The 22,439-nt window shown below is 51.1% G+C and overlaps 1 protein-coding gene across 3 annotated transcripts in view; it reads right to left on the bottom strand.

Moving 5' to 3' along the window:
* Positions 1-11,444: 11,444 nt before the first annotated feature.
* Positions 11,445-22,439, bottom strand: part of IKZF3 (IKAROS family zinc finger 3) — a 96,241-nt gene continuing 85,246 nt past the window's right edge. For all 3 annotated transcript variants that reach the window (XM_005653923.4, XM_013979701.3, XM_013979703.3), the window contains one exon: positions 11,445-18,226. In XM_005653923.4, the coding sequence (XP_005653980.1) occupies positions 17,523-18,226 (704 nt within the window). In that variant the 3' untranslated portion in view covers positions 11,445-17,522. The remainder of the gene's footprint in view (positions 18,227-22,439) is intronic.

Here is a 22,439-nt window from a genome sequence, read left to right as displayed (position 1 = left end):
CTGGCCTACGCCACAGCCACAGCAATGTGGGATCCAAGCCGCGTCTGCAACGCCAGATCTTTAACCCACTGAGCAAGGCCAGGGACCGAACCCGCAACCTCATGGTTCCTAGTCGGATTCGTTAACCACTGCGCCACGACGGGAACTCCCCACTTTCTGTCCTTAGGGTTGGTTCTACGCCCTCCAGAAAGCCGTAATGGAATCCCATAGCACTCAGTTGGCTGAGTCGGCTTCTTTCTCCAATCCATCCTTCAATGTCCAAAGTCACCCTTCCAAAACATCGATCTGCCTGCTCCCTCATGCTTCCACTTAAACCCAGATAGACCCTGAAGGGTCTGGTCTCTGTCCGCTGCCTGTATTAGTCTATTTTTTCCTTTTGTTTTTGTTTGTTTGTTTTGTTTCTTTTCTGGCCACCCATGTGAAGGTCCGGGCCAGGGATCAGATCTGAGCTGCATTTGGGACCTACGCCGCACCTACAGCAACGCCAGATCCTTTAACCCACGGGACCAGGTCAGGGATCGAACCTGCCTCCAGAGATGCCCCTGATCCTGCTGCGCCACAGCAGGAATTCCCTGTCTATGTTTTTGTCTAAGATTTATGTCATTTGAGCTCTTAACATGATGGGAGGACCTTTATAAGAAAGGTACCAGGTTGGTAACACCTGAACCTGCTGCTCAATCTTCAAATCACAAAGAGACAGGTCCTCCCTCCAGAGGTGTGAAGTCCAACGGGGCATTATTTTTGCCAGAAATCAGACTCCCTGGATCTAACTACTAGTTTAGCAGAAATAGAGGGAATAGAGGAACATATGAAATGAAACATGGGGATGCAATTACCAAAATCTGGATTGGGAAACTACAGAACAAATAACCCAGTTTCTTTTTCAACAACAACAAAAAAATTACAAGAAAAGAAAAGATGGGAAATCTCTAGATTGCAAGAAATTTTGACATATCGAGCAAATGTAATGTGTTGACCTATTTGATTCAAATCCAAACCAGAGAACTGTAAAAAGCATTTACGAGCAATTGGGGGAAATTTGAACTCTGATGAGATTATCTGATACTATTAGGAAGTCATGGTTAACTTTTTAAAGGGTAATGGTGGCATTGTGGGTTTTTCGTTTTTTGTTTTTGAAGTCTTCCCATTTAAGAGATTCAAGTGAAATGATGTCTCAGCTTTGCTTTTAAAATAACCCAGAGGGTAGGGCAGAGAGTGTGAGTATAGTCATGGGTTGACCATGAGTTGTTTGAAGCTGGGTAAGGGGTACAGGCAGGTTCATTAAATTATTCTCCAATTTGGTATAAGATTGAAAACCCTATGATAAAATTTTTCTTTAGTTTAATGGAGAATTTCTTCCCCAATCTTTTCTTTCATTCTTCCTTTCTTCTTTCCTTTTTGCTTTTTCGGGCTGAACCTGTAGGGCATATGAACGTTCCCTGGCTGGGGGTCGAATGGGAGCTGCAGCTGTAAGCTTGACCTGAGCCGCATCTGCAACCTACACCACAGCTCACGGCAATCCTTAACCCACAGGGTGAGGCCAGGGATCGAACTTGACTCCTCATGGGTACTAGTGGGGTTTGTTTCCGCTGAGCCACAGCAGGATCTCCCACTCCCCCAGTCTCTGGCGTGGGCCAGTGGCTACAGCTCCATTTAGACCCCTAGCCTGGGAACCTCCATATGCCGCGGGAGCGGCCCAAAGAAATAGCAGAAAGAACAAAAAAAAAAAAAAAAAAAGATTGGTTGGGGACGGGGTGGCAGGATCCCATTTTGTAGGTGAAAAAGCTGATGTGCTGAGGACAACTGCCCCACATCACAGCTAGTGGGAGAACTGGGATTTCACCCCAGGTCTGGGCTGTGCTGCTACCCTTGCCTGGCTGAATTCCAGGTAGAATTCCCACGTGGCCTGTAGGGGGTCCTCCCCTGGAGAGCCCCTCCCTTCCCTGCAGCCTGGTCTCTGGCTGGGGGTGGAAGGGAGGTCGTTGTCCTGAGGTGACCTTGAGAAAGACATCCTGGACCAGGCTTGGCAGCCTTAGCAGCCACTCGTGACTGAAGCAGCCCCCACCTTGGCTAATCCCCGGCTGGGGAACCAGGCCCAGCAGACAGAGATGGGCAGCAAGCCCACATCCACCTTTGCCTGGAATCTACTGGGTGAGGATTTACCCTGAAAAGCTTACTATAGCTTAGTCCTGAGAGGGGTGCAGGGGTGCAGAATTTTTTCTTTCTTTCTTTCTCCCTTTTTTAGGGCTGCACCTGAGGTATATGGACGTTCCCATGCTCAGGGTCGAATTGGAGCTGCAGCTGCCGGCCTACGCCACAGCCACAGCAAGGAGGGATCCGAGCCTCGTCTGCGACCTACACCACAGCTCACGGCAACACTGGATCCGAGAGAGGCCAGGGATTGAACCTGCATCCTCATGGATATGGATCAGCTTCATTTCCACTGCACCATGATGGAAACTCCCAGAGTTTGTTGCTTTTTTTTTTTTTTTTTTTTTTTTTGTCTTTTTCTAGGGCCCCACCAGCGGCATAGGGAGGTTCCCAGGCTAGGGGTCAAATTGGAGCTGTAGCCACCTGCATCTGTGACCACAGCTCACAGCAACGCTGGATCCTTAACCCACTGAGCGAGGCCAGGAATCCAACCTGCAACCTCATGGTTCCTAGTCGGATTCGTTAACCACTGAGCCACAACGGAAACTTCGGAGTTTATTCCTTTTCAGCAGGATTTGAGGAGGCAAGGACCAGGGCAAACTGCTGCCTTCCACCTGGCATCTGCCATGGTTCCCAGAACCATCCCATCAGCGGCTGCTCCTCGGGCTTGAGCTGGCTGGTGCTGGCTGTGGGCTGGCCAGGGCCACTTCCAAAGCCTGGGTGCTAGGGGTCCAGGCTGGGGTGAGAGCGAGGGGGTTAAAATGAGTCCTCTCTTGAGCACATCCAGAGATTTAAGTGCTTTCATCGCCGCAGCCTCAGCTCAATCCCTGGTCTGGAAACTGAGATTCCTACATGAAGATGCTGCACATGGCTGCCAAAAACAAAGAAAAAAGACAGGACACAGTGTCTCCTCACTACCTGAGGCACAAGGAAGGAGACAAGACCCTTCTATGTCAATCAGATGATCGGAGTATGTGAGACAGATATGGTTCCCATTTTATTATTATTGTCTTTTTAGGGCTGCACATGTGGCATATGGAGGTTCCCAGGCGAGGGGTTGAATCGGAGCTACGCCGGAGCCACAGCAACGCCGGATCTGAGCTGTGTCTGCAACCCACACCACAGCTCATGGGAACATCAGATCCTTAACCCACTGATTGAAGCAAGGGATTGAACCTGCTGCCTCCTGGTTCCTAGTCGGATTGGTTTCCGCTGCTCCACAACAGAACTCCGACACTATGTCAGGTTCCTAACCCGCTGAGCCATGGCGGAAACTCCTCTTGTACGTGGTGAACATAGGCCTTCCTTGCCCTGTCCTCTGTTCTCTACCCCACCCTTCCCGGTGCTAGCCACTCTGAGGGGCCTGGACTGCTGGGGGCCTTTGGAGGTGGCAGCTGGCACAACCCTGGGCTGAATCCCACTAGTCATCCTTGGTGAGTGGCTGAGATCCCTGGCTTCCTGGAGGACACAGGGAGCAGTTGACAGTGGAAGGGACAAGGGTCCCTGAGGCCAGATCTCAGAGGCAAGGTTCCCCAGCTCTGAGGATGCAGCCTGACCCACAGAGGCCAGACAGCAGAAAGCACTGCCAAGGAGAACTGCAGTGCTAGATAGCAGAGGCCTGAGGAAATCTGGGCTGGTGGGAGGGAGGCAGGGGCTTTGTGGAGGGGGTAGAAGCTGGCACCTCAGGTGATGTCTTTTTATTTATTTATTTTTATTATTATTTTTTTATTTTTAGGGCCGTACGTGTGGCATATAAAAGTTCCCAGGCTAGAAGTTGAGTAGGAGCTGCAGTTGCCAGCCTACACTATAGCCACAGCAACACTAGATCCGAGTTGTGTTTGCAGCCTACACTGCAGCTCACAGCCAGATCCTTAACCCACTGAGTAGGGCCAGGGATCGAACACACATCCTCATGGATAGTAATCAGGTTTGTTTCCACTGAGCCACAATAGGAACTCCTAATGCCTTTTTTTTTTTTTTTTTTTTTTTTGTCTTTTGTCCTTTTTAGAGCTGCACCTATGGCATATGGAGGTTCCCAGGCCAGGGGTCCAATCAAAGCTGTTGCTGCTGACCTACGGCAGAGTCACAGCAATGCCAGATCCAAGCCGTGTCTGACCTACACCACAGCTCACAGCAACACCAGATCCTTAACCCACTGAGTGAGGCCAGGAATCAAACCTACAACCTCATGGTTCCTAGTCGGATTTGCTTCTGCTGTGTCATGACAGGAACTTCCTAATATCTTTTTTTTTTTTTTTTTTTTTTTTTTTTTTTGTCTTTTTGCCTTTTCTAGGGCCGCTCCTGCAGCATATGGAGGTTCCCTGGCTAGGGGTCTAATTGGAGCTGTAGCCGCCGGCCTACACCAGAGCCACAGCAACGCCGGATCTTTAAGCCACTGAGCAAGGCCAGGGATCAAACCCACAACCTCATGGTTCCTAGTTGGATTCACTAACCACTGCGCCATGATGGGAACTCCATGGGTTTGATTATTTTTAAAATGTGTTTATAGGATTTCCCGTTGTGGCTCAGTGGAAACAAACCCGACTAGCTAGCATCCATGAAGACACAGGTTTGATCCCTGGCCTCTCTCAGTGGGTTAAGGATCTGGCGTTGCCATGAGCTGCAGTGTAGGTCGTAGATGCAGCTTGGATCTAGTGTTGCTGTGGCTGTGGTGTAGGCTGGTGGCTACAGCTCCGATTAGACCCCTAGCCTGGGAACCTCCAAATGTTTCTGGTGTGGCCCTAAAAAGACAAAATAAAATGAAATAAAATGTGTTTATCAAAGAACATTTGAGGAGTTCTTGTCATGGCTCAGTGGTTACCGAACCTGACTAGTATACATGAGGACACAGGTTCCATCCTGGCCTTGCTCAGTGGGTTAAGGATCTGGTGTTGCCGTGAGTTGTGGTGTAGGTTGCAGAAGCGGCTCGAATCCTGAATTGCTGTGGCTGTGGCATCGGCCAGTGGCTACAGCTCTGATTCAACCCCTAGCCTGAGAACCTCCATATGCCTCGGGTGCAGCCCTTAAAAGACAAAAGACAAAGAACATTTGAGAAATCTGAAAAAGACTTTAGAAAAGGAAATTCCCCATAATTCCCCCTTGCTGAGGATGAGGAGGACCCAGGCCTTGGGAGAGGGTGATGCAGGGCCCACGTGCAGGCGGCTGGTCCTCAGTGGCCTGCAGCACATCATAGACACCGGCTCCTGGGGTAGTGTGGCTGCTGTGAGCCTGGCACCAGGGTACAGAGCTATCCCGGAGAGCACCAAGGGCCTGTAGGAGGGTGTAGCCACAGGGTTGGCCTCCCTGCCTGCTCAGGTGTGGAGGGCAGGGAGGGCTGATGCCAACTTTCTGGACTCTCAGAACAGGTGGGCATGATTCAAGGGGAGCCCACCTCTTCTGGATGTCCTGGGCGGGGCATCCTGAGAGACAAACTCTGGCCGGTTCCTGCTCCCTCTGCTCTACAGACATCCTATTCAAGGAAACCTGCGCAGCTTCCAAGTTCATGGGCGGAGGGCCTCTTGGTACAGTTCTGAGAGTTCAACATTGGGTCACTGACCTTGTCTGGCTCCTTCCTCTTGCTCTGGTGCCAGGCACACAGAGAAGGGAGGGAAGGAGAGGGAAAGGAGAGAGGCAAGAGAGCACGTGGCCACTCAGAAGGATCCTTCTGAACTGTCTACAAGAGCAGTTTTCTAGTAGTTCCCTGGAGTCCACAGGTTCCGGCAGCGGCTGGGGGGCAGGTTGAGTAGGAGCGCTACCTTTATATCTGGGAATTTGGTTTCATGGTATATTTGGAAAAAAGGCTTCCACTGCTAAACCACTAATCTGGTCCAGCAGGCAGGAAAGGGGACCCGGAGAGGGCAAAGGTTGGCCCAACTTGCACAGTGCAGGGTGGGTCTTTGGCAGAATCTGTTTTCCTGTCCTGTTGGCAGAACCTCAGCTTTGCGGCTTAGGTGTGAGGTGTGCAGTGACCTCTTAGGACAAAGGACTCTGAGCTTCCAGCTGGGGTGGGGAGATGGGAGAGGAGGGAAAAGAGGGCGTTGGATCTTGGGAAGATGATGTTGCAGACTGGTGTCTAGAGCTATAAGGGAGGCGTTCCCATTGTGGCTCAGGGGGTTAAGAATCTGACTAGTATTCATGAGGACGTGGGTTATATCCCTGGCCTCGCCCAGTGGAGTAAAGATCCAGTGTTGCTTCAAGCTTGCAGCATTGTTTGCAGATGTGGCTCAGATCCTATGCTGCTGTGGCTGTGGTGTAGGCTGGCAGCTGCAGCCCCAAGGGGACCCCTAGCCTGGGAACCTCCATACGCCTCTGGTGCGGCCCTGAAGAAAACCAAAAAAAAAAAAAAAAAAAAAAAAAGGACTATAGGGTAGTGGGTGATCCTGAGGGTTGAGGCTGAGGCTGGTCCTCAGGAGTCCCCAATGATCTCCACACAGGAAAGTGTGCTGGGAAGTGGGGACCATTTGGGCCGACAGGGGTTGTGTGTGTGTCCTCTCGCAGGGCTGTGTCTGCCCCAGGGAAGGGGCAGGCTTTTCTTTACTGGGCACCTGGAGGGTTATTTAGCCAATGCTGTGTTTTCATGGTAAGCCGTATGTTTTTAGCCAGGGTACGTCTGTCTTAGGGTGGTTTGGGTGTGACTCACCGAGAGTGGCATGCCAATGCCACTTCTTCTTCTTCTTCTTTTTTTTTTTTTTTTGTCTTTTCAGGGCTGCACCAGTGGCATATGGAGGTTCCCAGGCTAGGGGTCCAATCGGAGCTGTAGCTGTCTGCCTATGCCACAGCCACAACACCAGATCCCAGCTGTGTCTTCAAGGTACGCAGCAGCTCTCAGCAATGCAAGATCCTTAAGCAACAGAGCAAGGCCAGATAGGAAACCGCATCCTCATGGATACTAGGCAGACTCTTAACCTGCTGAGCCACAACGGGAACGCCCAATGCCATTCTTTTAGGACCACCAACTGGATCCCCCTAGAATCTCTGTAATGGAGCTGGGCCCTGTGGCCCTGCAATTTGAAGGAAAGCTAGCTGTAGACAGGAACAGAATGAGCCAGATCCATCCCACAGACCTCCAGCCAATGGGCACGTGTTCCTCTGCATCTACCTGCCCAACTCCGCCCTGAGTCAGACCCAAAACAGTGTAGAAGTGGGCATTCCTAACAGACAGAACCTTCCCCAATTTTCCAAAAGATTCCAGGCTCTCTCCTTTCTCCCAGCCTTGGCCCATCCACAGCCCTCTTACACCCATCGATTCCATACAGGTTCCCGTCTTTTCGTTCCCTTCTCCCAAGCTGAGCCATCCGTCCCACACAGCTAAGGGATGAGCTGCGGGTGGGAAGGGGCGGCTGGGAGAGTAGGAGTGGGGACGCACGCGGGGACCCATCCAGCAGTCGCTCTGGCTCCCCAACACTTGATCTGCACCCACCGCTCGCTCTTCCTCCCCCTTCTCGCCGGGGAACAATCCGGCCCGTGTGCAGTCAGTGGCAGTGACCGGCGCCAGCCGAGCAGTTGGGGAGATGCGGTCGCCGGGCTCGAGGGAGCCGCCTCCGGCTCTGCGGCGGAAAAGCCTGCCGGCTTTGCCAGGGGGCGAGCTCCGGAGGCCTGACTTTCAGCACATCCGGCCCCGCCAAGGCAGCCGAGGATGCGTCGTCTATCCTCTGGCCTGACGAAGGAGGCTCGCTTGGGGCCACAGCAATGAGCCCATCCGTCGCGGGGCAAGGGGGTTGATTTGCTCTTCGCTGAGAGCCTGTGGGCCGGGTGGAGGCCTCTAGAGACCAGGCGGGTGGAGGAAGGTTCTGCAGGCCACAAACAAGCACGGAGGATGCTTCGGGGGCGAAGGCGGCGGTGGGCTCGGGTCATCCAGCTCCTTTGGACCCGCGCCCCCGCCTCCCGACGGCCTGGGCCGGCTCAGCCGCGCGGCTGCAGCGACACCCAGTGGCTATGGTGGGAAGTGCAGGCGCCTCTTCCTTGGTTCCCGCTAAGGTCTGTGCCGCTAGAGGTTCCCACTAGTGGTTACGGACGGGCACTCCCAGGAGAGAAGGCCTCGCTTTGCAGACTGCCCCACGCGGCACTTCCCCTTCCCCTCCCCCAGTTTCCTCCCCAGCAGTCGCCCGAGTGCTGGGAGATCCTGCAAGGCTGCAGTGCCCGGAAGGGCGGGGCGTGGCACAGCAGCGGCGCTGGGCTGTGACCCTGAGCGGTTTCACTTCTGGATCCTGCTTGGGGTGTGATGGGAGAGTACCCGGGCTGGGGGAGGAGGGGGGACACGCGGCGTGCCAAGGTCCAGTGCTCGGGACCCCGAGTGAGGGATGGCGTTTCACTCCTGGGGTGTCACGCAACCCACGCTTTCTTCCATTTTCCACCCCCACCCCCAAGTCCCATGGGTTCCACTCGGCTGTCCCCGGAGCTGCCGCTGCTCCTTAGCAGCCGCCGCCTCCGCGGGGGCTGTCGACCCCCGGAGAGGCCCCGAGCGGCGTGGGCGGCAAGAGGAGCGAGCTGTGAAGCCGCAGGCAGGGGGTTAGGCTGCGGGCTGCTGAGACGCCCGAGCTGTTTCTCAGAAGTGCAGCTGCCCCTCCCCTCACACCCCCCTCAACTCCCACCTCGCACCGCACCTCTTCCCCCCTCCGCCCGACCTTGGCTTTCCTCTCCCAGGCACCCCCAACCCGGGAATCTGGTGTCTGGGTTTATGCAGAGTTAAGAGGAGGTCCCGAGAAGAGGCCAGGGGCCCGGACCCGACCTCAGTGCCCATATCCATTGTCACCTTGCTGTCCCCATGCCCCGCCCCACCCCACCCCCACTTTGTGGGCCAGGGCTGGAATTTTATAGAATGGTTTTCTCTGACCACTTGAGAGAATCAAAGGCCGCCGTCACTCTAGCTCCGGCGCCCCACCTCCCTCCCAGTGCCTGAGTTTGGGGGAGAGAAAGAAGAAGGGCCAGAACCATCTTTCTCTCCTATTCTTGTTTCTAGATTTGGGGAAAGGCCTGGCTGGAGCGCGGGGTTGAGGCCAGGTTGCCTGTTGGATCCCTGACTCTAGGGGGAAAGCAAAGCCCAGACAGGGACGGCAGGGTGCTCAGGGGCAGGTAGAGAGCAGCCGGGCTGGGATTGGAACCCAGGAGTCCAAATACTCAGCTGGCGTCTGCACAAGGCCGGCCTTTGCTATACAGAGACTTTGCTGGATTCACTGATTCTGCCTGCTTTCCCCCAACACATGCACACACAACCCCCTCCCCCCCCCCCACACACCCAGGAGTCTAGAGGAGAGCAGTCAGTGTCTGTGAGTGAGAGGGAGATGGAGGTGCTGAGAATGGGATTCCTGTGGGGGTTGCATGGGGATGGAGCCCTGGGAGGACAGCCTGGAGGAGGAGGCAGCATCTGCCCCCCTAGTTCCCATCCCCCAGCTGCCCCCAGGGCTGTGGTTTATTTGACTAGGCGGCTCTTCTGGGGGGCCTGGGGGGTTTGTGGGGGAAGGAGAGGTGATGGGAAAAGGCTGCTCTGGGGCTTCCTGCCCCCTCAGTCCTGGGGAAAGGGAGGGGCAATTTACATCACCCGCAGGCCCTCTAACCTCCATTCTTTCCACTGAAGGCTCCTTCCTTGGGTGTGCTCGTGTTATTCTGGGGGAAGGTCTGTTATTTTGGGGGGAAGGGAGGCAGCTGCCTACTTCACAGGTCAGGACGGAGTTAAAAACAAAACCGCAACAAATTCAACACCCCGTGTCCTTCAGGGACTTTCCATGACACCTTCCTTCCCCCCTCTCCCCCAAGCCAGGGAGCACCTCCCCAGAGGGCCTCCCCACCCCAGGTGCAGTGGCTTTTGGCTTTTATGCAAACAACTGTCTGCCTGGGAATGCTCGGGTGCCAGACCTTGTGTCCTGGCCACAGGAGCTCCTCCACCCTCCCTCAGTGTTCTTGGCCTTCCCAGAACTGTCACCGTCCCCTCCCCAACTCTTCCTTGGCCTCTGGATTCCAGGGGATGGGAGGGAGGGAAGGGAGCTAGGTCCTGGTCCCCCTGCCTGCTCGCCTGCCTGCCTGCCGGGTGGCAGTTGCCTGCAGGTGGAGGTTTGCACCGCAGCAGTGAAGGGCCTGGTTGTATGGAGGGAGGGGGGAGGAGGAGGGTGCAGGTGTGGGGTGGCCGCCACAGCCGGGCCCACCGCCCTCTAAAGCATCAACGGAGTTCCCGAGAATGATAAAGGAAACTGCTCAGGCAAGAAGGAAAGCCATTCAGCCCCAACCCCAGTGCCAGCCAGCTGTGGGCTCTCTCCCGGGCCCCCCTCTGTTCTCCCTGGGCTGCTTCTGCTTTGGGAAGGGAGTGAGGATGTGGCAGGGCACGTCCCCACCTCTCCAAGCCTGAATGTCAGCAACCGAGGGGTCATTTTTGACTGTATTTCATGTTCCGATTCCCAGTGCTGTTCCTTGCCTCCTGCGCTTCGTGTAGAGACTGGAAAATCCTCTCAACAGTGGCGCTGAAGGGAGCGAGAGGGTGCTGAGCACAGGGCCAGCAAAAGCCACCACCACACTGGCCTCCTGTTAGCTAATCCCGAGCTTCCTAAACCGCAGAGGAGGGGAAAGGAAAGGTGTTCCGGATAAGACTGAGCAGAAGCCCAAACCACCTCTCAGACGCTTTCCTGACCTTTTCTCAGACAGATCAGAGGATATTAGGACAAGAAAAGAGCTGTTTGAGCCACTGGCCCTTCTCCTAGGAGTTTCCCCCAGCACCTGAGGCTTGGGTCTCCAGGTATTGACGGACGCATTTCAGGGTGGCTGAGTTCAACTGCAAGTTGAGCTGCCCCGTGTGGATATTTCTGAGACCCCAGAGATGGGAAAAATCAAGACCTGCCTATCTTGTAGGAAGGATCCTTTCTGGGAGGGAGGGTGGGTTGCGGGGCAGTGGCTTAGTTGAGCTTGTCAAGTCCAGGCTCTGGGCTCCTCGGGTTCCCTTAGTGAACCGAGGGCCAGGGAAACCAGAGCCCCACCACGGGGACATGGTGGCCAGCAACAGGATACCCATGGCAGGTTCAGCAAGGCAAGATGTTTTATTTCAATGATAATTCTGTTTATCTAGATAGCCGAACTTTAACCAGAGGGGCTAAATTAGAAAATATTCCAGAATTCTCTTGTGGTGCAGCGGTTTGAGGATCTGGGCATTGTCACTGTTTGGGTCAGTGCTGTGACACGGGTTTGATTCCTGGCCTGGGAGCTTCCATATGCCATGAGTGTGGGGGAAAAAAAAAGCTCTTCTTAGGAGAGAGTTAAAACCTTCCATTTTCTGACAGCAGCCGCTACAAATGATAGGCAGGCACAGTGACTAATTTTAAACACATCAGTATTTTTTTATTTTTCAGTGTAAAAAAATCAAACACGATAAACTTTGAAAAACTAACAGCAGGGTTGTTTTTGATGCAGGAATGCTCTCGTTACAGTTCTGGCAAGGTTAGCGTGGCTACATTTCAGAAGCTAATTCTTTACGCAGTCTCTACAGAGGGGTAGGGTGCTCCACTGCTCCAAAGGGTTGGGCTCCAGGTAAAATTCGAGAGTCAAGAGGGAAGGTCATTGCTGGGCAGGGAGGGCATTTCTGAGAAACCCAGACGAGAGGGCTGTGTGCACAGGCTGTGTCAAAACCACTCGGCAAGGTCTCCCTCCCTCACTCCTGGTGGGAAGGCCACCCTGAGCCCCAGACCACGTTCCCTTCTCTGCCCCCGCCCCCACCCCGTCCTTCTACAGACAAGGGTCATCCACAGACCACACGTGTGGTGGCTTTGGCAACCAGAAATTAAAAATAAGCTATGGTTTTTCCAGTAGCCAAAATGATCCCTCACCAAAGCTCACAGACTGAGAACTTGAGCATGCAAAACCACAGTCTGGGTGAAGGGATGTCTGCTTTTCAAATGACCTGCTAATTCTTTGCAACCCACAGTAATTTGGTTTCTGTGAACCCACAAAAGCAGGCCCACCAGAAAGGTCCTTGTCTGCTAACCTGGAAAAGTCCTTGTATAAGTGAGTCACCCTGGCAGTGGGATCAGTCATTCTTTAAGGCTGCCCCATTTTAGGAGAGGAAGAAGCAGAGTCGCACCTACATTCAGAATACGAAGCAGGCCCCAGAGACACACGGCATGGGCTTGCGAGAAGCGGGGTGGGATCCTGGGACCGCCCTCCAGGCTTCTTAGAGTGGGGCTGAGGGAAAGATGGACAGTGAGGACCCCTCGAAGAAACTCTAAATTGCTTGGAGACTCCATGGTTGAGGGCTCATAAGACAGCGAGGGAGCAAAAAGCTAGGCTCCCTCCCTGGCTGCAAAGCCATGAGGTGTCTGAGCCGTGTGGTTCACACACCTGGGTGCTAAGGGTTAGCAGAGTCTTGACTCTTAGGCATTAAAGCAACACGAGGGAAACTCTGTGTTAGAGATTAGTTCCACTGGCAAGCGAAGCACTCTTATGGTCCTAGTACGGCCTTTGAATATTTTCCATAGTTTTAACTCCAGACACAGTACACATAGTGGAAAATTTGCAACAAAATTGCCCCCTTCCCCACCCCTCCAAACAAAGTAATGTTATTACCCCCAACTACAGAAAACCTCACAACCACCTTGGGAGGTAGATACTGTGATGCCCTTAACAGTTTAAAAATCAAAACACATTGTAGTTTCAAATAACAACTCGGTATCAGTGGATAAAACAGTCACTCTTGTCATATTCAGAGGAAACTTGCATTCTGCTTCATCAAAGTGCAAAGACCCTTTTCTCACGTTGATGGCCCGGCGTGGTACAGGCTATACACAGCTTGGGTAAACAGAGGCACAGTCTTGGGCTATAAGCTCACAAAAGTTGAAAGCCCGTACCTCTCTTCCAGGCTCCTCCGTCCCAGTCTCCAGCCCCAGGTTCACTGATCATTCTTAGAACTGCTCAGTCCGTTTAGGCTTAGAGAGAACAGAATCCTTTCCTCTGCAGGGCTTAGGTTGAGCATTTGGTTTCAGGTCAAAATTTCCCTCTTTGCAGGCACTTAAATCCCAAATCATTCTGCTTTTCTGAACTCTGCCTATAGTGATTCTCTGAACTATACTTTCTGTTTGAGAATAAAAAGAGCTCCTAATTCTTTATATGATGAGACAGATCACTCAGTAACTTGTCTCTTCTGCACAGCCTGATTCTGTTTTCCAGGACAAAACTGTCATCACTCTGTTTTCTTTTTGTTTGTTTGTTTGTTTTGTTTTATTACAGTTGATTTACAATGTTCTGTCCATTTCTGCCGTATAGCAAAGGGACCCAGCTATATAGAAACACACACACACACACACACATATATATACATTCTTTTTCTCACAAGTGATTAGATAGAGTTCTCTGTGCCATACAGCAGGATCTCGCCGCCCAGCCACCCTGTTTTCTTTTCTTGAGCTCACAACTCCCAATTCTGAGTTTTTGTGAAATGCCCGGGCACTCTGAGGACTCAAATCTTGGCGTCCTGGGGCTTCCAAAAGTCCGCTAGAGACCAACACAGCTGCTCTCAGCAGGGTACAGGTTAAAACTAGGACTCTAAATACTAAACATTTAACACTTCCATTGCAGTCTCACCACTTGTCCTGGGATGTGTGTGTATCTATCTATACATACATCAAAAGCACTGCTTTTTTCCCCTGAAAACCTTCTAACCTTACATTTAACAGGGAAAAAAAGCAGGAGAGGAGAGTAAGAACAGCGGTGCAGAGACCACTTGGAAAAAACTTTAGGTTGACCTGAGATTTGTAATGAACACAGTGTTTCAACTGAGTAGAATGTTGTGTTTTTAAACATTTCTCTTTGCAAAAGAAATTTGGGGTCATTTTTGCATCTGGGCCTGGCCAAATGTTAAGCCCTGCATTTGAAAGGGGAGATATTTTGTCACTGACAAAGTCAGAAGCGGAGTCTGGAACAGCTCAGAATGGGTAACAGAGCGTACGATTTGCTAGCTGCTCTGTGTCAAGGCTCATATCTTTTTGGGAGAATGACTTAAGGAATGGAAAAACTGGTAGATTCATGTCTTTTTTTCTTCCCCTGCTGCTGGTGGTGGAAGGTCATGCGGGAGACTTCTCTTTGTCCTCCGCCAGGAGGGACACCTAGGCAACGCTTCGGGCGGCGCTGAGGATGATGTGGGGAGCCACCTCTTGTCCTGTGCCGTCCTCACCCCAATCCTGCCACCTTGGCTCTAAGGGAATCTTTCAGGGGTTCGGCTGTTCCTCAGATTTCTGCCTCCTGGGTGTGGGATGGGAAGCCTGGCTCATAAGAGGGTTGCTGGGAAGGCCTACGAGGCTCACGTTCACAGGGACTCTGGCTGAGAATGGAAACGTGAAGCTGCCACGGGCGCTGACCGTCCAGCGGGGTCAGATGTGAGACGTGCCCGGCCCTCCTCGCTAAGCTTCTTGCTAAGGTTCTCCTTCACCTTCTTCCCACGCCCAGCGGGGGAGGCAGTCGGGAGACCAAGGCGTGCCTGCAGCGGCAAGTGGTTACCTGTGTGGTGGTAACCCCTACACACCACCTGGTTCACCTTCGAGACCTAAGTGGGCGGAGTTTCCACAGAGCCGTTCTCTCTGGACTTGATGTGTCTCCACTTAGGCTCGGCACGCTACAGTGAAAGAGCAGCCTGGGTGAGGGCTCACCCCACTCGGAAAACTGACCTCAGAAGAATGGAAGTCACTCGGAAAATCCATTAGTCACAGAAAATGAAGGTCACGTCTACAGAGTCCCCATGGTGGTGGGATGGGCTTTAGTTCCACTGACTTCAGGTATAGAAGCTGCTGTCTTCCCACCAGCCTGGTGCCAAAGCTCCCTTTCCCTGCCTTTCCTGCTGATCCTCGCGTCCAAGTTCTCTTTCTCTCGTCCCCTGAAGAGTCAACGGGATGTGTGATATTTCAAGACTCGATGAGACAGCTCCCTTGCCACAACGGGCACAAACAAGCTGGTGGAGGCTGGAGTCTAGGATTACGGACGTACAGTGAGGGACTGAAGACACCACCACGCCGGAAGACGTGTGTGGAGTCTTTTAGCTGCAATCTCAAACATGTTGGGACTGTTGCCATGGAATTTCACAAAATCTTTTTTTTTTTTTTTTTTTTTTCCTGAGACAGACGCCACGCTACAAAGAAGGATAAGCCATTTGTGCAGTCTGAGGTGGAACATTTTAATTACTGGCAGCACATAAACGAGTTGAGTTGGAGCCTCATGCATAAGCCCTTTCGAAATATCAAGGCAAATACATAAAACGCTGATCTACCGGGAATGTGGGATTCTTGGCTCCGGTAGAACTGTTCACACAGCTGACTCTGACTCTTTAGTTTGTAAATAGGCTCCATCAAGTTGTCCCTGGAAGCAGAAGTCATTTTCCCTAACACAAGTTCTTAAAAAGGACAAAAAAAAAAAAAAAAAAAAAAAAAAGGGCTTTGGCAAGCAGCTGCAGGTGCCAGTTTGTATGTACACTTTGGGGCAAGATCAAAATACCTTCCTGTGTTTTGTTCTTCCCCATCATCCCCTTCACACTCACAACTCAGTGGTTACAGGAAAAACTTAACAATGCTACCATTTTCACACCAAAGAAATGTGAAACGTATATTCACATAATACTCTTAGTACCCATACGTTAAGAGGTTTAAAAAAAATATACTGCGGTTACTGCATGATCACATCAGTTTAAAGCTGGGAAGGACCTTAGAACACAGAAATCCAAGTCCTAATCCTACGGTCGAGAAAAAGTAGTTTTGAGAGTTAAGTGATTTGCCAAAGTCGTCCCGCTCATTAGTGCCAAATGTGGAATTAGTAAACAGATTTTGTGACCCCTGTTCCAGAGCTAATGTCACAATGATCACAGCCCTCTTCCTTGATAGCCTGTCCTCCATACTTAATGATAAAGATGACTGAGGAGCCTGCAGAACCAAGATCGGATTTTCAGAAACCTTTGTGGACTGCAACAGCGCCACTGAAAACGGGGGTGGGGAGGACCCAACGGGCCTGATCAGGGAGCACCTGCCAGCAGAGGTGGTCCCCTCCCCACCCCATCCTGAAGCTCAGCTTTGATCAGGGTGTCCATCCCTGATGCCTTTCCTGCAGGGAGGGGGAGACTACGTCATACGTTTTGGATCCTTTGGTCGTTTTTGGTCAAAAAAATCATTGGCAAGTTTGCTTTGGGTTTGGACGCCACTTCTCCGTGAAGAAGATGGAACACTTTGTGGGTGGTTGTTCCCCCCCCCCCAATCCCCTGGTGGTTCTGCTAAACCTTTTCCCCCTTGGAACCAAGCCTGCCAGTCTTTTCTTTTTGTGTTTTTAGGGTCACAGCCGTGGCACATGGAGGTTCCCAGGCTAGGGGTCAAATCAGAGCTGTAGCCGCCGGCCTATGCCAGAGCCACAGCAATGCAGGATCCGAGCTGCGTCTGCAACCTACACCACAGCTCACGGCAATGCCGTGATCCTTAACCCACTGAGTGAGGCCAGGGATCGAACCCGTGTCCTCACGGATGCTAGTTGGGTTCATTACCGCCATGCCACCACCACGGGAACACCCAGCCTGCCAGTCTTGATGGGAGGAAATGGATGCCATACCCACAGTGGACAACCTCCTGCAGGTCCAATGATGGTCTATATTTAAACCATTGGTTCTTCTGATGTAGAGTTGCTTCTATACAGGAATGGTTTAACCCAAAGCAGCTTTTAAGTGGAGACGGGTAGATAAAGAGTAGAAGCAGAAGTATCATCAGATAGCTTGTTTTTTTCTTCTCGTGTGATAAGTGGGTCTGATGCTCAGAGACTAGGGGCTTCAGTTATTCATAATGCAATTTTTGGCTGTTCTTTTCCTTACCCTTGGACTATGATCTGGGGTGGTGGGGGTTATGTCCTAACCCTTCAGCCTTATGTGAAGTGCAGAAGGCCAAGGCTTCCCAGCAATGTCAGTCAGCTGGTGGGCTTTTCTTCTCTGTGGCCCTGGGCATGTGACTAAGAGGCTTTTCCACATGTGGCTGATGCTTTTCCACATGTGGTTGATGTATCTCAGAAAAAGGGTCTCATGCAGCACAACCAGGGGATGCTTCCAGTTGGCAACAAGCTCCAAGGAATGCCTGTTCTACTGCTGCAAAAGATGATGACCACATACGTCGCTGGCTTTTAAATATCATAAAATTCAAGTTCCTGGGGGGAAGACAAAGGGTTCCCCAAACTAGGAACACGATGTCTCTGCAAACAGTTTCTAAATGGGGACAGCGTTTCTCTGCTGCCCACGTGAACGTGATCCTTTGGACACTAAAAATGGTGTAGAAAGGGGTTTGGAACTGAGTTTGTTTTGAGCGCAGGTTGTTCGGCGAGGACATTATATATCGGCCTTCAAAAATGATGTTGAGTGCGCAGGTGCCAAGCGTCTCCGGGCCAGATGTTCACTTCATCATGGCTCTGTGTTCTCCTCTGGCTATGTGCGAGGAGAACTCATAGCGATCGTGGCTTCGATATCCACACATGTTACACTCAAAGGGGTCACGGAAGCCGTGGCAGCCCATGTGAATGGTGAACATCACGTAATCCAGGAAGAGGACGCGACAGTGGTCACAGCGGTACACGTCCATCACCTCCCCTTCTTTGTTGATCACTTTGATGGAGTCCCTCGGGCAGATGGGCGGGGGCTTGAGGAGTTCATAAGAGCGGGGGACCTCCTTCAGAAGCGGCATCCCATTGCGGGCCCGGGGAGGGACCATGTGATTTTGCTGGTAGATGTGATTCTGGCGCTCCTCGTGGTTGCTGTCAGTGTCCGTGGAGTCGTGGCCACTGTTGTTGGGGGAGAGGCCTCTTTCAGAAGGCAGGTTCTTCTCTGGCAGGTGGACGTTCTTCTTTTCCAGGTCCTGGGGGGCACCGTTCGGCATCTCAGCTCGGGTGAGGGCTATGGGATACATGCTGCTGATAACGGGGACCATCTCCGAGGTGGGAGCAGGTGGTGTCTGGACCAAGGGGCGCAGGGCTTCAGCACCGAGATAGCTGATGGCGTTATTGATGGCCTGGTCCATCATCCGGGTCTGAATCATCTCGTTCTCTTTCTCGTACATGTAGCTGGGGTTATAGCTGACGTCAAAGCAGTGGCGCTTCTCACCTGGAACAAGGGAAAAGGAAGAGTGACAGGAGGAACGACACACAGGCAGAGAGTTCGTAAAATTATTTTCTGGAGTCCTTGAAAGGGGAAGAAGGACCCTCAACCCGGGCAGAACCGTCCCACATGGCACTGAAGTCTCAGGGGACAGTGGCAGATGGCACATGTGTGGACAGTCAACATAACTTAAGCCAGCAGGCGAAAGGGGGCGTCAGAGATGTCATTAAGTGGAGGCTGCAATGTGAGTTGTTTCCACTGCTCAGGTCAGAGGGGCACTTTGGAGAAAAGGTGCAAGGGAACAGGGGGAGAGGGCTTAAGAGGGGGCGAGGGAGCTGCTGGTGCTCAGGAGCATGGGGCCTCTGCGCTACCACTGCCCATGCATTCTTAGCCCACAGTCAATTCCCGAACTCCTGGTTTGCTTGTGCTTTTCTGCTTGTAACACTAGGGAGCCAGGGGGCCGGAAGTGCTGCAAAAAGTGGGGATGTTATTTAAAAAGCTGCAGAGGCAGAAAAAATAGCCCCCAAACTCCAAGTCCCCAAACACATCCGTCATCAGACTGGCAGATTGAAGTAAAAGAGCTTCATACATAGAGAGAGAGGCTTTCTGGAGGAAAGATCACGAGGACCTTTGTCTTCTTTAGAAAGTGTGTTCTTCTTCTTCCCTTGCTTGAAAAGATGTATCATTGATACATACGTGATCATTAGGACTTACCTCACACTTAACTGAAAAATTTATTTGTGGTCACCCTCTCCTACTTCTCATGTCAAACTGCTGAGAAATTTTGAAAACAGAGTTTAGCCACCTTCAGGGCGTGTGGGTGTTGTGTGTTAGAAAACAGAGGCTCTCTGGCCACAGGGAAGGCAGGAGCGGGGTCTGCAGTGATGGCAGATGTGTGCTCCATGGGGAGTGGCTGGTGGAGGCAGAGAAAACAGGGCAGGTGTGTCAAGGGCTGGAAGGGCGGCTACGAGTACTGCTGATGCTTTTTTATCTCGGAGACACTGGGTTCTGAGAGATCTGCTGAACCACCTCCTCTTTTCTCTGACATTTCCTAGGCATGCTGTGCTTCCAAAACTTGTCCCTGCCACACATGAAAGGGGCTGGGGAGGAAAAAAACGCAAGAGGACAAAAGGGACTGGAAGAACTCGTTTCTGCTGAGGTGTCCCCAACCTAGGGGGAGAGAAATAAGACTTGGATGGATGGAATTGGAGAAAAATAAATGTTAAGGGTTGTGAAAGGGCTGCGTGGCTTTTTATTTTATTTTATTTTATTTTGTGCTAAATGCCATATCTGAGACATTCAACAGGGAGATGTGTAGCATGTCTTCCTGTAAAAAGAATTATAAGGCAAGAGCAGGGTGCTTCGGTATATTTAAGTGTTAAGGGAATGCAGAAAACTCAGCAGTACCTGGGGAAGGGACAGCATTCCTGGACAAGCGAAATTCTGAGAAGGGTCTTGATGAACTGGTAGGATTTAGATTTTCAGAGAGGCCGAGAGAGAACCTGGTTGAGGGTTTTGCACGAATGGAGACAGAGAAGTGGGACCTTCCAGGCCATGAGCAGGGAGGAGTAATAGAGTCTGACTGTAGCCATGTCAAAAAGTATGGACTAAAGCATTTCTCGAAGGTCGCCTGTTCCTCCACATTCTGCAGTATTCACACCCCAGGGCAGAGTGGGTTTGATGGAGCCTCATCATTACTAGTTATGTGACCTTGGGCAGGTTACTTGACCTGTCTCTGGCTGTACTCATGTCAAACAGGGCTAATAATTATGATTTACCTCAGCTGGCAAGTGCTTAGAACAGTGCCTGGCACAGAGAGAGCACATGGTAAATGCTAGGGTTTGTTTTTTTTTTTTTTAAACTTTGAATCAGCTTGCTTCTCTTTCTTTCCTTTTTTGCTAAAAGAAATTAGTTTTTTTTTTCTTTTTTCGCTTTTTTTTTTCTGGTCTTTTTAGGGCCGAGAAATTTGTTTTTTAAGGAAACTTTATATCACGAACATAAACGGAAAACCAGAATCACCTGCTGCAAACAGAAGGTAATTATGAAAAATAAAGACAACGAGACAGCAATTTATTAAATTTTGATCAGATACTGTAAGCACCCGGAGACAAAGATGCCCTCTCTTTGCTAAAAATAGAGATTACTGAGTGTGCAATTAGCGTTGACAATAACTAGCATCTAGTTAATTCTAGATCTTTCTCCTTGGTGTAACAGGGAAGACTGAAAGAGAACTAAAAAGAAAATAACTTTCTTGGCCATGGGCATCAAGGTTTTCAAATGCCCTGTGAGCCTCCTGGCACTCTGCCTCCGACATTTGGGGACATATTGAAAAAAGATGACACAGTGGGCCCACATGATAGGCCTTCTAAATGACCAACCGTAGGACGAACGGCAAACCTCTACATGCCCCTGAGCAAGACAGGCTTTGGTCAAAATGTTATTTTCAGGATATTAACGTAACAGCCATGTGTAAGGTGGACCAGAACCACCAAGCAATCAGAGGCAGAAAGAGCAGCTAAAAGATTTGGTCTAATCAGATGGGTTTGTCCGACATCCCCACTACCTGAAGGCCAACCTGACAGTTTCCAGACAAATACCTGAGAGGAAAAACTATGCAAAGAAAATCACTGGGCCTTGGCAACTCATCAAAAAGGAACAAAAACACAGACCTTTGCCAAGGGAGGCAGTGGTTCTTTTCGACTGCCAGGTTGGCTATGTCTTTGATCGGAGCTGTTTGGAAGAATGAGACAGGGGACCTGAAAGGTGGCCAAAGACACAACTATTCATTCCCCTCAAAGTGACCCAGAAATGATGGCCTTTGGTTTCCCGGCCTTTTCAAGGCTACTGAGAATTTTCCAGTGTGGCTAGCGCTACTCCACTACCCAAATCCCAGGGGTCTCCGGGAATCTTTTCACCTAAGAGAGAAGCTCCAGAAGGTTTCCAGGATGAGGCAGGCACATCACAACCTCCGCTTTGATCCTTTTTTTTTTTTTTTTTTTTTGCCCCAAGAGTTTGTTTGACTTAACGAGGCCTACGATTTCACCATCTACACCACCTGCAGCACATGTCAGAAAACAGCTGAGTGCTCAGGTTGTAAGAGGCAAAAACAGCAAGAGGAAAATCAAGCCCTGGATGAGGGGAAATCAGTGACTGAGTTCTGTGGTTAACGCAGACCATTGTTCATTGTGAAGGAGATGGGAGAGCCTCAGATCTTCACGTGCACGTACCCTGCACTCATCAGATCCCCTCATCTCTGAGTTACGGTAACTTGAGTAGTGCAGATGATTATCAGTCACCTGTAGACACGATGACTCAATGTGTATGAAACTCAGAAGGGGTGAGCTACAGTAATTGAAAAGCCAACAGCTCACGTTTCTTTAGTAACACACTCATAAAAAAGGTTAGTCAAACCACAAGAGTGTAACTGCTCCCAAACCTGCACGGAGCCTCTAGTCCAGGTTCTAGTCAAAATCGTACCACACCTTTGAATGATTAATGAGAGCAGCTTCGGGCTGAATTAGAGGTTTTCTTCCAGTGAAAACACTAATGGCAACAGCAAGTGCTAAGTTTAGAAACCAAGGCTGCCCCGGTTGGGCCATGCCCGACCTGTCATTCCTTGGAAAGGTGTCAATCCCTACTATCCAGGCTTTGGTAACTCCAAAGGGAGCAACTGCCTGACCTGAACTGCTGCAGTGTGGTGAGGGCATACGGATGTTGGTTTCGAAGGGCCAACTTGAAAGTACAGAATCGTAGCCTAGAGCAAAAAGGGACCCGAGCATGTGGATTCAGACTTTTCTGCCTTCGGATGGAGGGACAAGATTCGCCACTCTAATCTGCTTACTTCTGTACCTCATGGTACTCAGCGCTGTGCCTTACGTATAATACTAAGAAGAGCTACTATTGACTGAGTCCCTACGATAGACTCAGTGCTGTCCTAGGTACTTAGCACACTGTCTCCTTTTACTTAAGATGAATTATCATCTCCTAGTCGATGAAGAACATAAGCACAAACCTGCCAAGGTTGGTAAATGGAGAACCAGGATGTGATCCAAGGGCCCATGACCTTGGTATGTGTTTGAGCATCAACTAGTGTTTCCTGGCTGCTACCCTGTCCATGGCTGCACAGTCCCACCACTAGCAATGACTTCAGATTCTCTGCTGGGATGGTTCCAATAAGCAGTAGAAAAACAACTATGCATTGTTCCATATGGACTAGTAC

Source organism: Sus scrofa, chromosome 12 (assembly GCF_054392235.1).
Source record: "Sus scrofa isolate SSC_HxYL_T2T_F1_AM1 chromosome 12, Sscrofa_HxYL_maternal_Yorkshire_Landrace_v2.0, whole genome shotgun sequence".
In the NCBI taxonomy this organism is placed as follows: Eukaryota; Metazoa; Chordata; class Mammalia; order Artiodactyla; family Suidae; genus Sus; species Sus scrofa.
The sequence above is the reverse complement of the archived record's forward strand: the minus strand, read 5'-3'. Positions and strand labels throughout refer to the sequence as shown.